The sequence below is a fragment of the Colobus angolensis genome, unplaced genomic scaffold (genome assembly GCF_000951035.1).
Source record: "Colobus angolensis palliatus isolate OR3802 unplaced genomic scaffold, Cang.pa_1.0 Scaffold7, whole genome shotgun sequence".
NCBI classification, from domain to species: Eukaryota; Metazoa; Chordata; class Mammalia; order Primates; family Cercopithecidae; genus Colobus; species Colobus angolensis.
In genome coordinates this window covers 548030-564432 of record NW_012120709.1, presented here as the reverse complement: position 1 = coordinate 564432, position 16403 = coordinate 548030, and the positions used below count along the sequence as shown (strand labels likewise).

The 16403-nt window shown below is 36.6% G+C and overlaps 1 protein-coding gene across 1 annotated transcript in view; it reads left to right on the top strand.

Moving 5' to 3' along the window:
* MRE11A (MRE11 meiotic recombination 11 homolog A (S. cerevisiae)) overlaps positions 1–16403 on the top strand; it is an 85937-nt gene that overhangs the window by 32518 nt on the left and 37016 nt on the right. The window contains exons 12-14 of the mRNA XM_011926570.1: positions 4730–4830; positions 6114–6287; positions 9350–9412. Of these exons, the coding sequence (XP_011781960.1) occupies positions 4730–4830; positions 6114–6287; positions 9350–9412 (338 nt within the window). The remainder of the gene's footprint in view (positions 1–4729; positions 4831–6113; positions 6288–9349; positions 9413–16403) is intronic.

Below are 16403 nucleotides of genomic sequence, written 5' to 3'. Positions count from 1 at the left end.
TGGCATTGAATCTATAGATTACCTTTGGCAGTATGGCCATTTTCACAATATTGATTCTTCCTATCCATGAGCATGGAATGTTCTTCCATTTGTTTACATCCTCTTTTATTTCGTTGAGCAGTGGTTTGTAGTTCTCCTCGAAGAGGTCCTTCACATCCCTTGTAAGTTGTGTTCCTAGGTATTTTATTCTTTTTGTAGCAATTGTGAATGGGAATTCACTTATGATTTGACTCTCTGTTTGTCTGTTATTGGTGTAGGAATGCTGTGATTTTTGCACATTGATTTTGTTTTTATTTTTATTTATTTATTTTTTTTGAGACAGAGCCTTGCTCTGTTGCCCAGGCTAGAGTACAGTGGTGGGGGCTTGGCTCACTGCAAGCTCCTCCTCCCGGGTTCACGCCATTCTCCTGCCTCAGCCTACCTAGTAGCTGGGACTACAGGCACCCACCACCACGCCTGGCTAATTTTTGTGTTTTTAGTGGAGACGGGGTTTCACCGTGTTATCCAGGATGGTCTTGATCTCCTGACTTTGTGATCTGCTCACCTCGGCCTCCCAAAGTGCTGGGATTACAGGCATGAGCCACTGCGCCTGGTCTGCACATGGATTTTGTATCCTGAGACTTTGCTGAAGTTGCTTATTGGCTTAAGGAGATTTTGGGCTGAGATGATGGGATTTTCTAAATATACAATCATGTCATCTGCAAACAGGGACAATTTGACTTCCTCTCTTTCTAATTGAGTACCCTTTATTTCTTTCTCCTGCCTGATTGCCCTGGCCAAAACTTCCAACACTGTGTTGAATAGGAGTGGTGAGAGAGGGCATCCCTGTCTTGTGCCAGTTTTCAAAGGGAATTCTTCCATTTTTTGTCCATTTAGTATGATATTGGCTATGGGTTTGCCATAAATAGCTCTTATTATTTTGAGATACATCCCATCAATACCTAGTTTATTGAGAGTTCTTAGCATGAAGGGCTGTTGAATTTTGTCAAAGGCCTTTTCTGCGTGTATTGAGATAATCATGTGGTTCTTGTCTTTGGTTTTGTTTATATGATGGATTACGTTTATTGATTTGCGAATGTTGAACCAGCCTTGCATCCCAGGCATGAAGCCAAGTTGATCTTGGTGGATAAGTTTTTTGATGTGCTGCTGCATTTGGTTTGCCAGTATTTTACTGAGGATTTTTGCATCAGTGTTCATTAGGGATATTGGTCTGAAATTCCCTTTTTTTGTTGTGTCTCTGCCAAGCTTTGGTATCAGGATGATGCTGGCCTCATAAAATGAGGTAGGGAGGATTCCCTCTTTTTCTATTGATTGGAATAGTTTCAGAAGGAATGGTACCAGCTCCTCTTTGTACCTATGGTAGCCTTCAGCTGTGAATCCTTGTGGTTCTGGATTTTTTTTTTTTTTTGGTTGGTAGGCTGTTAATTATTGCCTCAGTTTCAGAGCCTGTTATTGGTCTATTCGGAGATTCAACTTCTTCCTGGTTTAGTTTTGGGAGGGTGTATGTGTCCAGGAATTTATCCATTTCTTGTAGATTTTCTAGTTTATTTGCATACAGGTGTTTATAGTATTCTCTGATGGTAGTTTCTATTTCTGTGTAATCGGTGGTGATATCCCCTTTATCATTTTTTATTGCGTCTATTTGATTCTTCTCTCTTTTCTTCTTTATTAGTCTTGCTAACGGTCTATCAAGTTTGTTGATCTTTTTAAAAAACCAGCTCCTGGATTCATTGATTATTTTGAAGGGTTTTTTGTGTTTCTATCTCCTTCAGTTCTGCTCTGATCTTAGTTATTTCTTGCCTTCTGCTGACTTTTGAATGTGTTTGCTCTTGCTTCTCTAGTTCTTTTAATTGTGATGTTAGGTTGTTGATTTTAGATCTTTCCTGCCTTCTCTTGTGGGCATTTAGTGCTATAAATTTCCCTCTACAAACTGCTTTAAATGTATCCCAGAGATTCTGATATGTTGTGTCTTTCTTCTCATTCGTTTCAAAGAATATCTTTATTTCTGCCTTCATTTCGTTATTTACCCATAGTCATTCAGGAGCAGGTTGTTCAGTTTCCATGTAGTTGAGCGGTTTTGAGTGAGTTTCTTAATTCTGAGTTCTAGTTTGATTGCACTGTGGTCTCAGAGACAGTTTGTTGTGATTTCTCTTCTTTTACATTTGCTGAGGAGTGCTTTATTTCCAATATGTGATCAATTTTGGAATAAGTGTGATGTGGTGCTGAGAAGAATGTATATTCTGTTGATTTGTGGTGGAGAGTTCCGTAGATGTCTATTAGGTCCGCTTGGTGCACAGCTGAGTTCACATCCAGGATATCCTTGTTATCCTTCTGTCTCGTTGATGTGTCTAATGTTGACAGTGGGGTGTTAAAGTCTCCTATTATTATTGTGTGGGAGTCTAAGTCTCTTTGTAGGTCTCTAAGGACTTGTCTTATGAATCTAGGTGCTCCTGTATCGGGTGCATATATATCACTGATACCCTTTCTTCCACTTGATCAAATCGGCTACTGAAGCTTGCACATGTGTCACATAGTTCTCGTGCCATGGTTTTCAGCTCCATTAGGTCATTTAAATTTTTCTCTACGCTGTTTATTCTAGTTAACCATTCATCTAATCTTTTCAAGGTTTTTAGCTTCCTTGCGATGGGTTCGAACATCCTCCTTTAGCTCGGAGAAGTGTGTTATTACCGACCTTCTGAAGCCTACTTCTGTCAACTTGTCAAAATCATTCTCCGTCTTGCTTTGTTCCGTTGCTGGCAAGGAGCTGTGATCCTTTGGAGGAGAAGAGGCGCTCTGATTTTTAGAACTTTCGGCTTTTCTGCTCTGGTTTCTCCCCATCTTTGTGGTTTTGTGTACCTTTGGTCTTTGATGATGGTGACCTACAGATGGGTTTTGGTGTGGATGTCCTTTTTGTTGATGTTGATACTATTCATTTCTGTTTGTTAGTTTTTCTTCTAACAGTCAGCTGCAGGTCTGTGGAGTTTGTTGGAGGTTCACTCCAGACCCTATTTGCCTGGGTATCACCAGCAGAGGCTGCAGAACAGTGAATACTGCAGAACAGCAAATGTTGCTGCCTGATCCTTCCTCTGGAAACTTCATCTCAGAGGGGCACCCACATGTATGACGTGTCAATGGGCTCCTACTGGCAGGTGTCTCACGTTAGGCTACACGGGGGTCAGGGACCCACGAGGAGGCAGTCTGTCCATTCTCAGAGCTCAGACTCCGTGCTGGGGGAACCACTGCTCTCTTCAGAGCTGTCAGACAGGGACTTTCAAGTCTGCAGAAGTTTCTACTGTCTTTTGTTAAGCTGTGCCCTGCCCCTAGAGGTGCAATCTACAGAGGCAGGCAGGCCTCCTTGAGCTGCGTGCGGTGGGCTCCACCCAGTTCGAACTTCCAGGCTGCTTTGTTTACCTACTCAAGCCTCAGCAATGGTGGACACTCCTCCCCCAGCCCACTGTACTAGCAGTGAGCAAGGCTCCGCGGGCGTGGGAGCAGCAGAGCCAGGCGCGGGATATAATTTCCTGGTGTGTCATTTGCTAAGACATTAGGAAAAGTACAGTATTAGGGTGGAAGTGTCCCGATTTTCCAGGTACCGTCTGTCACCGCTTCCCTTGGCTAGGAAAGGGCTAGATAGTCATCATTTTTAAACCTGTGAATATCAAAAAAGAAATGGAAGACTTTCTCTGAAAACTTTTTTTTTTTTTAAGAGGTCTGTTGTTTCTTTGTTTATAACATGATAGAAAGGATAAGCGGATTTATAGGCACAGGAAACAATACTAATAATAACCAAAACAAATAAACTGTACATAGATTAGAAGGATGTGTTGATTCAAATGACAGCTGCATTTGATACCTATACGTGATTTTCTGCCTTCTTTGAAAGGAATTAATTGCTTTCTTCTCTATGTGTTATATTCTCGAGAGCACTTACCACCTTGTATTATAGTCATTTTTCTTATGGGCAGGGATCCTATGTTTTTACATGTAGACATTTAACATGCATTTACCTGACAAGGGTTATTGACAGAGCAAATACTGGACTCTTTGCTTCCTAACTTCCTACCAAGTGCTCTTTCTAGTCTGTGCCTACTGTTTTTGAGACAATCATCTTGCTTAGTAATGCAGCAGAAGTGCATTAAACATACTTCACCTTGGTCTCACAGGATGTTAAAAAGATATGTGCTCAAGGGCTGAGATTTAATTAAATTAATAATTTTAGCTGTTAAATCAGAGACATTCTTAAGTGAAAGTGGTGTTGTGTATTGAGCTATGAGTACATGGTCGTGTCTACTATTCATAGTAGAGTTTTATGCTACTACCTTGACCCATCACAAGGCACCAGCAGTACCCACGATTGCTTTTTGCATCATCAGTGTAGCAGTGATGGCAGATGTCAAAAAGGCAAATAACATCTTAGGATTATTATGAAAGTATTTTTGACGTTATTACTTCCTGAATGGGTCTTGAGGACCTCCAGAAGTCTGTGCTTCACCCAGTGAGAACAGCTACAAGACACCTATCCTGGAGGTATGGACAAGAAATACTGACTGTGGGGAAAAGACTATGGCTATTAACAAAAATGGCTTGTTTTGCCTCAAAATTTACCATGTTGAGCAAGCTGGTAGTTGATAAAGTTTGGCCTTACCTTCTCCACTGACAACTTGCAATGAATATGGGCACTTTAACATTATGATAGAAGCTATTTTTTGATATACTTCTTTTTTTCTAGGAGAAGAGATAAACTTCGGGAAACTTATCACAAAACCTTCAGAAGGAACAACTTTAAGGGTAGAAGATCTTGTAAAACAGTATTTTCAAACTGCAGAGAAGGTAATTTCTTACAATTCACATTTTGAATAATGGCTACCCTATAGTAATAGATTTTAATTTAGGATATATTTAGTTGATAGTTTAAACAAAATGAATCCTCAGAATGTTTCTGTGAAGTAGGGTGACAATTAATTACATCCAATTGCAGTTGCCGCACAGCAGGGATAATTAGTGGTTAATGTTAGTTATTAATACTGTTATTAATATAGCTGTTATTATTGATGTTATTATTCTCTTTCTTTGTATCTCTGTTGCAATTATTAAACTAAATGAATAATTTTAACTTAAATCAGGGACGTTCTTAAGTGAAACTCAGGGTGACATTTACATTCATTTGTAGTTGCTGCACATCAAAGAAAATTAGTGTTTAATTAATGTTAATTATATCTCTATTGCAAAGATCTCAATCCAGATTTAGTTTTCTCACATTTGGATGTAATTTCAGAATTATTCTACAAACAAAGACAGCCACGTGATGGTGAAGCCACTGAAACTTACTGTCATGAGTATATGCCACTCTAAGATCCTCTGGTTGTATTAGTTTCCTGTTGGTGCTGAAACAAATTTCCACAAACTTAGTGATTTAAAACAACACAAATTTATTATCTTACAGTCGTGTCGGTCAGAAATCTTACACAGGACTGAAATCAAGGTTTTGGCATGGCTGTCTTCCTTTTTGGAGGCTCTAAGAGAGAATCCATTTCCTTACCTTTTCCAGCTTCTAGAGGTGCCCGCTATGTTCCTTGGCTCTTGATCCCCTTTTATCTTCAAATCCTGCAATGTTGTATCTCTCTAACCATTTCCCCAGAGTTATTTTTCCTTCCAGCTCCCATCTGCCTCCCTCTTCTGCTTTTCAGGACCCTTATGATTACACTGGGCCTACCTGGATAGTCTGATAGTCTCCCTAGTTTACAGACAGCTGCTTAGCAACCTTTATTCTTCTTTGCTATGTATTCACAGGTCCCAGAGTTTAAGATGTGTACATCTTTAGGGGGCTCTTATTTTGCCTACCACACTGGTTAATTTCATCTCTATTAATCATAGCTGCCATTTTTGAACTCCATGTCCTAGCCATCAGGCCTCTACATTTCAGCTGTCCTGTACTCCTCTCCCTTTTCTGGTTTTGACTTTGCTTTTTCTGGTTCCTGATATTAGTAGGCTTAACTACAACTGTTCACTATAGTTTTTCTCTGGTAACATACTTGGTAATTTTCCTTGCTCATCTGTAATTATTTTGTAAAAAATAAATACTATTTCTGCATCCAGTGATTTGTATCTTATAGAATGTGCAGCTCTCACTACTAACAGAAAGAGGGATGGGTGAAGCAGTACAAGAATTTGTGGACAAGGAGGAGAAAGATGCCATTGAGGAACTAGTGAAATACCAGTTGGAAAAAACACAGCGATTTCTTAAAGAACGTCATATTGATGCCCTAGAGGACAAAATTGATGAGGAGGTAAGTAGCTAATTTGAGTGTCTAGGTGTATTTAAATAGTCTCTCTTTAAGAGTAGCTCTGAGATTTTTTTCTGGTAAATCACTGTTTAACCTCTCTGATTTGTTTAGTTTTTCTCATTTATAAAATTGAATTGATAAAATGAAGATTAAATTAGAAAATGCAGAAAATGCCTAGAACAGAGTCTTACATATGGTTGGTACTAAGTAAGTGTTTTGTTCCCCATGGATAGTATCTTCTCTTGAAGATCCTGAAAGGGCTTTAAAATGAACCTTATAGGATGCTAACTTTTGTTCATTTTAATTTTTTTAGTAAGTTTTGATTGAGATCTTGAATTTCATCTAGAAAATTTCTGCTAAACAAGCAGTGGAAGAATTACAGGAAAAGCTGTCTAGACTTGACTACATAGAAATTTTAAATGTTTGCATATCACATTGTCAAAAAACAAAATTAAAAGATATTGACATGAAAATATTTGTATATGGGCAAAAAAAGGTTAATATTCTTAATATAATATTAATGAGCTCTTAGAAATCTTAAAAATAAACGTTTTAATAGAATAATGATCAAAGGACATGAGTAGGTGGTTCATAAAAGAAATATAAATGGCTAATAAGCATATGAAAATGGTGTTTAGCCTAGGATAATCAAAGAAACTGAAATACATCTTTTGTTTGTCAAGTTGGCAGCAATTTGAGAAAAATAGTATCTAGCACACTGCTGGTAGTAGTATTACTTTTGAATAGCTTTGCTGAAAAGCAGTTTGGCAGTGTATATTAAGAGGCTTAAGATTTACCCTTTAACTCAGCCTGGGAAATTTCCCTACGAAAATAGTGAGATAGAGATTTGTGTATGGAGTGATTCATCTCAGTGTTGTTTATAGTGGGGAATAATTGGAAATGTTTTGGTACAATAAATGTTGGTGCATATACCATGTAAAATTTTATACAGCCCTTAAAAATGACATTTTGGAAGAACATGAGAAGATATTTCTAATGTAATGTTAATTGGGAAAAGAATTTCAAAGATGAACTGCATAGTATAATCTCAATTATTTTTATTTTATATGTAATCGTGTATGTTCATGTAAATAAAGAAAATATCCCAGATACATTATCAACAGTTATGTCAAGGTAGTTTTATTACAGGGGATCACTTTCTGTATTTCCCAGATTCTCCCTAAGCAGAAGAACAAAACAGCATTATTAAAAAAAAAAAAAACTCATTCCTTTATTTTAGTGCTTTTTGTTAACATGGTTCTCTTAAAGCCTTATAGTGTCAATGTGTAACTAATATTATTTAATACCAAGTACTTCCAGACGTAGGACAGGCAGTTCACACTCTAAAACCATTCACTCTATGACTCTGAATGTGTTGGGTTTGCTAATTTATAGCATAAATAGATTTCTCAGGTACATACCAGATATAAAACATGACCATCCCCACCTGGAGTGACATCATGGCTCCTGAGCAGCAAAGTCTGTGTGGGGTGTGTGTGTGTGTGTGTATGTGTGTGTGTGTGAGAGAGAGAGAGAGAGAGAGTGTGTGAGTCATGGTGACTCTGGACCAGACACCCATATTCAAAATCAAAAGCCTTATAAGCTGTGTACCCATCATTGAGTTATCTAAACCCACCTATCCCTCAGTATCCTCATCTGAGGATAAAATGGTGATGGTAATAGGCCCTTCTTCAAGGTTGTTGTAAGGATTAAAAGAATTAATCCATGTAAAATCCTTAGAATACTGTCAGACACATAGCACCTGTTCAGTGTTTCCACTCTGACTCTCATTTCTCTTCTGTGACTGGCTTAGCACCTTTGGTATGCTACATATCACGTAGGCACTGTTACATGCTATGTCATCTTTTAAAATATTGTTATTCTTGTATTTTTCCTTTACTGAATCATAATGAACATGCTGTTATTTCTTTCAGCTTAAGAAACAAAACTCTTGATCCTATTTTCCTTTAGTTACTGCTCTCTGTTCCTCTTCTAGAGCAGAATTGCTTCAAAGAGATTTCTGTATTTGCTGCCTCATTCTTCTCTCTCCGTTTTCTGTTAAATCTATCCACTCAGGCTCTTGATCCCATCATTCTAGTGAAGCTGCGCTTGTCAGGATCACCACTGACTGCCATTGCTAAATCCACTGTCAGTTTTCTATCTTACATCTCACTTGACCTTCTGTTGAAACTTGTTTTTTATTGGATTTCAGGATACCAGACTCTTGTTATCTTCCTGCCTCACTGGCTGCATATTTTCGGTGTCTTTTGTTGATTCCTCTCATTGCTCCAGTCTCTTACATTGGAGTCTTATTTGCTGTTCCCTCTCCCATATAATCAGTTGATTATAGATTGCATGAGAGCAGGTTTTTGTCTGTTTTGTTAATAATTGTGTTCTCAGTTTCTGTGGTAGTATGTGGCACATTGAAGGTGCTCAGTAAATATGTGCTGAGTACATCATTAAATAAATGGGCTTAAAGAATGTAAACATAGCTGTATAATAAGAGCCTTGGGAGCAGGAACCATTAAAAAAGAAACCTGTAGTCCTGTAGTCTCCTTCTTGATACCAGGACCATGCTCAGCAAACCTTCACGAGTTGACTGTTGATAAAAATGGATCTTCAGGGGCCACCCACTTCAGATCCCATTTCACAGAGCCTCCTGGATGTCTTGCAGCCAGGTGCATGAGAATGATTTGCAATGTAATAAATATTTCAGGCCTTGTCAAGGAGATATTTTTGTTGTTAACTAGTTTACTGAAGTGTAACACCCATGGGGTATTAGAATTTTTCCTCTACAGTCAGAAAGACTTTCAGTGATGTGAAACATTTTGGCAGCAGCTAATATAATTTTGCTTCTGGTCAGTATGAGTTTTTTTTTTTTTAAGAGTACATTGCACAATTTTAATGTTAATAATTGGAAAAATATGATTTATTTACTCTTTTGAGACAGGTTGTTAAATTTGGAAGTTTTATAACATAAAGCATTTCTTAATTGTAGCCCCTTGTTTTATATTTACATAACTGGAATAGGCAACATGTTTGTGATTTACTCTGTTATGATCTAGGTACGTCGTTTCAGAGAAAGCAGACAAAAAAATACTAATGAAGAAGATGATGAAGTCCGTGAGGTAATTATTCTGCTGTAAATTCCTGTGTTTATATGTCACTTTCTTAAACTAGAATAACCAGTAGGTTTAATTAGAATAGTCAGTCCATAGGTCTGGTGGATAGGAGTGAGCTGGGGTTGGCTTAGGATGGCTGCCTTTGATTGATTTCGGTTCAGCCTACAAATATTCTGCTCTTTTTTTCCCTTTTGCTCTTGTCTAAAACCTGTTTAGCAAGTGCAGTGGCTCACACCTGTAGTCCTGGCTACTCAAGAGGCTAAGGTTAGAGGGGACTGCATGAGCCCAGGAGTTCAAGGCTGCAGTGAGCTATAATTGCACCACCGCACTCTAGCCTGGGCAACAGAGCGACACCCTGTCTCTAAAATAAATTAATAAAAATGAATAAAACCTATTCAATTGTATGTGTGTGGGGATATGTACAACAAAAGCCCCTATTACTCAAAATAATATCTATTCATTAGCAGAGCATCTTATAGATAAAATCTTATCTTACTGAGCTGATATTATTTTGGGCAAAAAAGAAACTTAAAGTGTTTTGGTTAGCATTGTTAACCATGACTAAGCAAGCATGGGTAAATAGACAATTTATATTATCTATTCTAAAATATTAAAATTAGCTTAAGCATCATCATCGCTGTCTTCTCAGTCTCATTGCAGGTTTGAAACTACAAGTTAGCAATCATTAACTTAAATTTGGGGCCTCTACCTGGTACTTGTTGAATTTATGATTGAAATGTATTTTCTTATTTTCTGATTGCCCTTCGTGTTTTACGATTGGTGTCTAGTATTTAAAAGTTATCTTATAAATGATGTACTGTTAGTTTTGTCTTGATTGCTTTCATTCAGCAAACATTTTGTATAGTCCCTGTTATGAGTTAGATATTCTGCTTTATATTAGGACTGTAGATATAAAAAAGCTATGGTCTGTATCCACAAGATTTTCTCATTTTAGTAGATAAGAGACATTTGTGTACAGAAGGTATTTATTGAATTACTTTTCCTAGGTGCCCATTTTATAAATGAGGATTCAGACCAGACTCAAGGTCATAGAGTGGGGCTAGAATTTGAACATATTTCTGACTCCAAGTGTAGACTTTTCTATCATCCTGTGTCCTATCAGAATTTTAGATTATTATAATATTAATTTGGTGCATTGCAAATGGATGGTTTTCTAAAAATGAAAAACTTCTAAAACTGTCATGCAACACATCAGAATCACTGTTGAAATATGCATAGTTGAAACCACTGTATCTTTTACAGATTGTTTTTTGGAAGCTAAGGAAAATAAGCTGTAGATTAGAAATGCCTTAACATGTTTATTATATTTGTATGCATCTTATAAAGTGCACTTAAAATAGAAATAGTTTGCCAAATTGCAAGAATAATGCTAGGAAGAAATGATTCCTGGTTCTTAAATATCCAGCTTAAATTTGATTAACCCTTTCAATTTAACAGGGTACAGAAATATTTCATTACGTTTGAATGAGTTCTTCATGTTTGAAGCCACAAACCTCAATTTTTCATTAAGCTTTTAAAAGAGTAAGAGTGAACGTCTTATACAAGGAAGGTAGGAGAGGCTGTGGCAAATTTCAAATGGGAATTTTACAGAAGAAATAACTTATGAGTTCAGACATTCAGCTTTATTTTAAGACTAAAATATAATCGGGGCTTCCTAGGTAATTTTTCAGCATACCATAGGATATTACATATTTTTTTCATTTTCAGCGTACTGTTTAGAATTTAGGTAATGGAGTCTGACACTCTGCCAAGCTGTAATTCACAGCTTTGCAGAGTCATTTGGCTTAGAATATGAATCCTAGCACCATGCTTAAATTACTTACACTGACAAACAAGACTATTAGCTCTCCTATTTGGAGAAAAAACGTTATGCTTTAAAGTCTTTTAGGCTGGGCATTGTGACTCAACTGTAATTTCAGCACTTTGGGAGGCCGAGGCAGGTGGATCTCTTGAGCTCAAGAGTTTGAGACCAGCCTGGGCAACATGGCAAAACCCCATCTCTACAAAAAATACAAAAATTAGCCAGGCATGGTGTCTCCCACCTGTAGTCCCAGCTACTCAGGAGACTTAACTGGGAGGATTACTTGAGCCTAGGAGGCAGAGGTTGCAGTGAGCCAAGATGATGCCACTGCACTCCAACCTGGGTGACAGAACGAGACCCTGTCTCAAAAAAAAAAAAAAAAAAAAATCTTTTGTTCACATAGAAAAACTCTCAAATCTTTTTTTTAAATGATAAATTTATATTTGAATAAAAAAGCAAACAATAACCAATAGGCTTTGCAGGCCATGTATGGTCTCTATCACGTATTCTTGTGGGGTTCTTTTTTTGTCTATTTTTTTATTAATGGCCCTTTAAAAATAGAATAACTGTTCTTGGTCTTATCCATAGTCCTTAGTTTACCTGGCCTCTGATTTTTTATGTTCTACCTGAATTTGAGGTGGATTGATACCTTCTTTCAAAATACAATACCAGGCACTAGCAACAGTGAAAAAGTGACCCACAGAGTGGGAGAAAATATTTGCAAATCATACATCAGATAAGGGATTAATAACCAGAATATATTTTTAAAACTTCTAAAGCTCAACAGTAACAATAACAAAAAAACCCAATTTTTAAAATGGGCAAAGGACTTGAATAGACATTTCTCCAAAGAAGCTTTACAAAGTATAGCACATGAAAAGTCACTCAAGATCACCAGACATTAGAGAAATGCAAATCAAAACCACAATGAGATACCACTTCACACCCGTTAGGATGGCCATTATTAAAACACCATAAAATAACAAGTTATGGCAAGAATGTGGAGAAATTGGAACCATATACATTGGTAGTGGGGATGAAAAATGGGGCAGCTACTGAGGAAAACAGGATGGCAGTTCCTAAAGTAACTAAACATAGAATTATCATGTAATATAGCAATTTCACTTCTAGGTATATAACCAAAAGAATTGAAAGCAGGAACTCATTTGTACAGCAGTGTTCATAGCATCATGATTCACAATAGCCAAAAAGTAGAAACAACCCAGTTGATCATGAACAAATAGATGGATAAACAAAATGTGGCATGTGCATGCAGTGGAGTATTATTCAGCCTTAAAAAGGAATGACATTCTGATACATGCTACAATATGGATGAAACTCTGAAAACATGAGTGAAAAAAGCCAGATGCAAAAGGGCAAATATTATATGACTCTACTTATATGACTACCTAGAGTAGTCAAATTCACAGAAACAGACGGTAGAATAGTGGTTACTGGGGAGATGGAGGAATGCAAAGTTACTGTTGAATAGGTATAGAGTTTCAGTTTGGGATGATGAGAGTTCTATAGATGGATGGGGGTATGATTGCATAACCATGTGAATGTACATAATGTCACTTTACTATACCTAAAAATGGTAAAAAAAAGAGTAAGTTTATGTTATGTATATTTTACCACAATAAAAAAAAGTAAGATAGTATATTTTCAAATCTCACAAGATGTATATGGAAACATTTTTGCCATTGGCTCTAGACCTGCACTCATGAATTAAGCTCTTAGAAGTAATATATTCCAAAGATTACAGTAAACTCTGTTTTTCATAGGAAAGGTAGAGTTAAAATACAATTTGAATATATTTGAGATGATAAAAATGAAGATACAGTATTTAGACAAAGGGAAAATACAAAATTTAGAAATGATGGTTAGTAATTGATTCCAAGAAGTAATCATAATAGGGCATACTTATTTTAAATTTTGCTAGATACTGCCACATTAGTCCAAAGATGTCTTAACTAGTTTATATTCTCACTAGTAGTATTTGGAAGTGCTTGTTTTCTCACATCTTTACCGTCATGATGTATTACTGTATCTTTTGATCTCTACAAGTCTAAGGGGTAAGAAATTATTTCCTACTGTTGTTTTTAATTCATAACTACTTTTTTTAACTAATGAGTGAGTAATTTTTATGTTTATAAATCATTTGTATTTATATGAAACACATGGTCATTTTATTTGGCCGCATTTTCTCTTTTGAGTGGGTATTGATCTTTTTTTTTTTTTTTTTTTTTAGGCAAAGTCTCACTCTGTCACCCAGGCTGGAGTGCAGTGGCGTGATCTCAGCTCACTGCAACCTCCGCCTCCTGGGTTCAGGTGATTCTCGTGCCTCAGCCTCCCAAGTAGCTAGCGTGTGCCACCATACCCAGCTAATTTTTGTATTTTTAGTAGAGTCAGGGTTTCACCATGTTGGTCAGGCTGGTCTCAAACTCCTTACCTTAGGTGATCCACCCGCCTCGGCCTCCCAAAATGCTGGGATTACAGGCGTGAGCAACCGTGCCCGGCCAAGTATTGGTCTTTCTCTAATTAATTTGTAAGAGCACTCACTTGAACACATTTGTGTGTGTGTGCCCTCTGTTTCTCTCTCTGGATACATACACATCATAATATAGCATATTGAGGGTTTTTGACACATAAAGAAAGTATCCACTTATTCCTCAGCTTATTTGTTTAAATCAGGAATGGTTGGTGAATTACATGGTTCTGATTTTATGGGTTTTTTCTTTCTTTGTTGTATTAATATAGTGAACTATATTATTATGTGCATAGCTTATTATCGACACATCCTGGTATCACTTTGTAAATCCCCTGATAATGGATATATTGGTCTTTCCATATGCTTCTGGAGTCTCTGTTTGCTCTCATAATCATAAATAAGATTCTGTAATTTTCTTTTTGTGTATGTAGTTCTTTGTCAGTACTGTGTCGTACTGGCATTGTTGTGAAAACAGTTTGGAAGCTGCCTTTCTGTATGCTCTGGCACTATTTGAAATAGCAGTGGGCTTATCTGTTTTTTGAAAATTTGGTAGAATTTACCTATGAAACTTTCTGATTGTGGTCCTTTTTTGGGAGTATTTTTCTTTTAATAATTTTCTCAAAATTTTCTTTGATAATTGGTTTGTTGAACCTGTTTTTTCCCCCCCTTGGATCAGATTAAGTTATTCATTTTCCAGATTGTTTAGAATTGACTATTCTCTCATAAGTTTGGGGTCTTCCCTCCCGTTCTTATTTCTTTTTTTTTTTTTGATACAGGTTCTCGCTCTGTAGTGTGCTACCACTCCCAGCTAATTTTTAAGTTTTTTTTTTTCTATAGACAGAGTCTCATTATATTGCCCAGGCTGGTGTCTAACTCCAGGGCTCAAGTGATCTTCCTGACTTGGCCTCCCAAAGTGTGGGGATTAGAGATGTGAGCCTCTACACCTGTAGGGCTAGGATTAGAGATGTGAGCCTCTACGCCCGTCCCCTCTTATTTCTAATGATGTGTATTTGTGTTTTCTTCCTTTCTTTAAAGGTTTGTGATTTTTATTAATATTATTGTTTTGTCCCAAAGGACCAGTGCTTATATTTATTCATTCTAATGTGTTTTTGTTTAAAAGCTATTAATATATGGTTTTATCTTCATTCTAATACTTGGATAGGCTTTATTTTGTTTCTCCTAACTTTTTGAGTACAGAATTAACTTACTTACATTCATTCTTACTTAGCAGCCTATAGCTTTCTTATAAGCATTGCTTTAGCTTTCTCATATGTTGTGATGTGCAATATTCTTGTTATGATTTTCTAGATGTTCCGCAACTTTCATTTTGTTTTATAGTTTCGACTGGTTTGTTTTCAGGAGGCAGGTTTTTATTTTATTATTATTAATTTTTTATTGCAGGATGATTAGACAGTATGATAAATTTATTTCTCCTCTCAAAAATGTATTGAGATTTTTCTTTGCACCCTGTTATATATCAGCTAAAAAGTTTCATGGGGTCTTGAAGTATATTATTAATTTTCAGTGTATAGAATTCAACATTTATCAATTAAATCTGTCTTATTAATTATGTGATTTAGGTCATCTTTTTTCTCTTAAGTCTGCTTTCTAAAAACATACAGCTGGTTCCTGTTATTTGTGGTAGTTATGTTGTATAAAGTCACTTCCAGCACAGAATTAGCAAATAGTGAATCATTGCTCCTAGGGGAAATACAAAATTAGGTTTCTGTGAGCCACTGGTAATGTTTTCATCAGCTGATCAATACATGATCTTTTTAATGTGTTTCTGTTTAAAGATACTGTATTTAACGTATGATTCATTAGCATCGAACTCATAGCCAGTAGCACTTTGACTTATACTTGAAGTTTATCTAATGTACATTTTTTCCTCCAAAAGTCATATTGCAGCCTTTTTGCATGTAGGAATGAACACTAAATATGTTGTGGGGAGGTCATTTTAAACACCACGTTACCAAAGCAAAAGTACGAAAATGCAAAAAATGCAATAATGTGCCACATACAACATTTTGGTCAATGTCAGACTGCATATCCAGTGGTGGTCCCATGAGATTATAGTACCATATTTTTACTATATCTTTTCTTTTAAGATATGCTTAGATACACAAATACATAGCTATGGTGTTACAATTGCCTGCAGTATTCAGTACAGTAACATGTTGTACAGGTTTGTAGCCAAGGAGCAATAGGCTATCTCCTATAGTCTAGGTTTGTAGTAGACTATACCATTTAGCTTTGTGTAAGTACACACTATGATGTTTTCACGATGATGAAATCACCTGATGACACATTTCTCATGAGGCATCCATCATTAAGCAATGCATGACTGACTGTCACAGAAAGAACCCTTATTTAAAGTGCACAAGTGGAAACCAGAAGGCAGAGTGGCTCATTGTTCAGCCTCAGCTGGGAATGTGTGTGTCAAGCAATTCAAAATATTTACTGCTCTGTGCATCTCCACAAATGATGCCAAAAATATCGTGAGTATTGATTTTAAGGTTACAGATAAATTTTGGCAAGTAAGTGAATTTGCAAATACAGAATTAATGAATAATGAGGATTAACTGTATTTTATGTGGGACAGGAAAGATGAATTGAAATCACTGTTGTTTCTTGTATTTTTTGTTGTATTTCCTAAAGTGTTTTCTTTTTGCCTTGTAATGCCA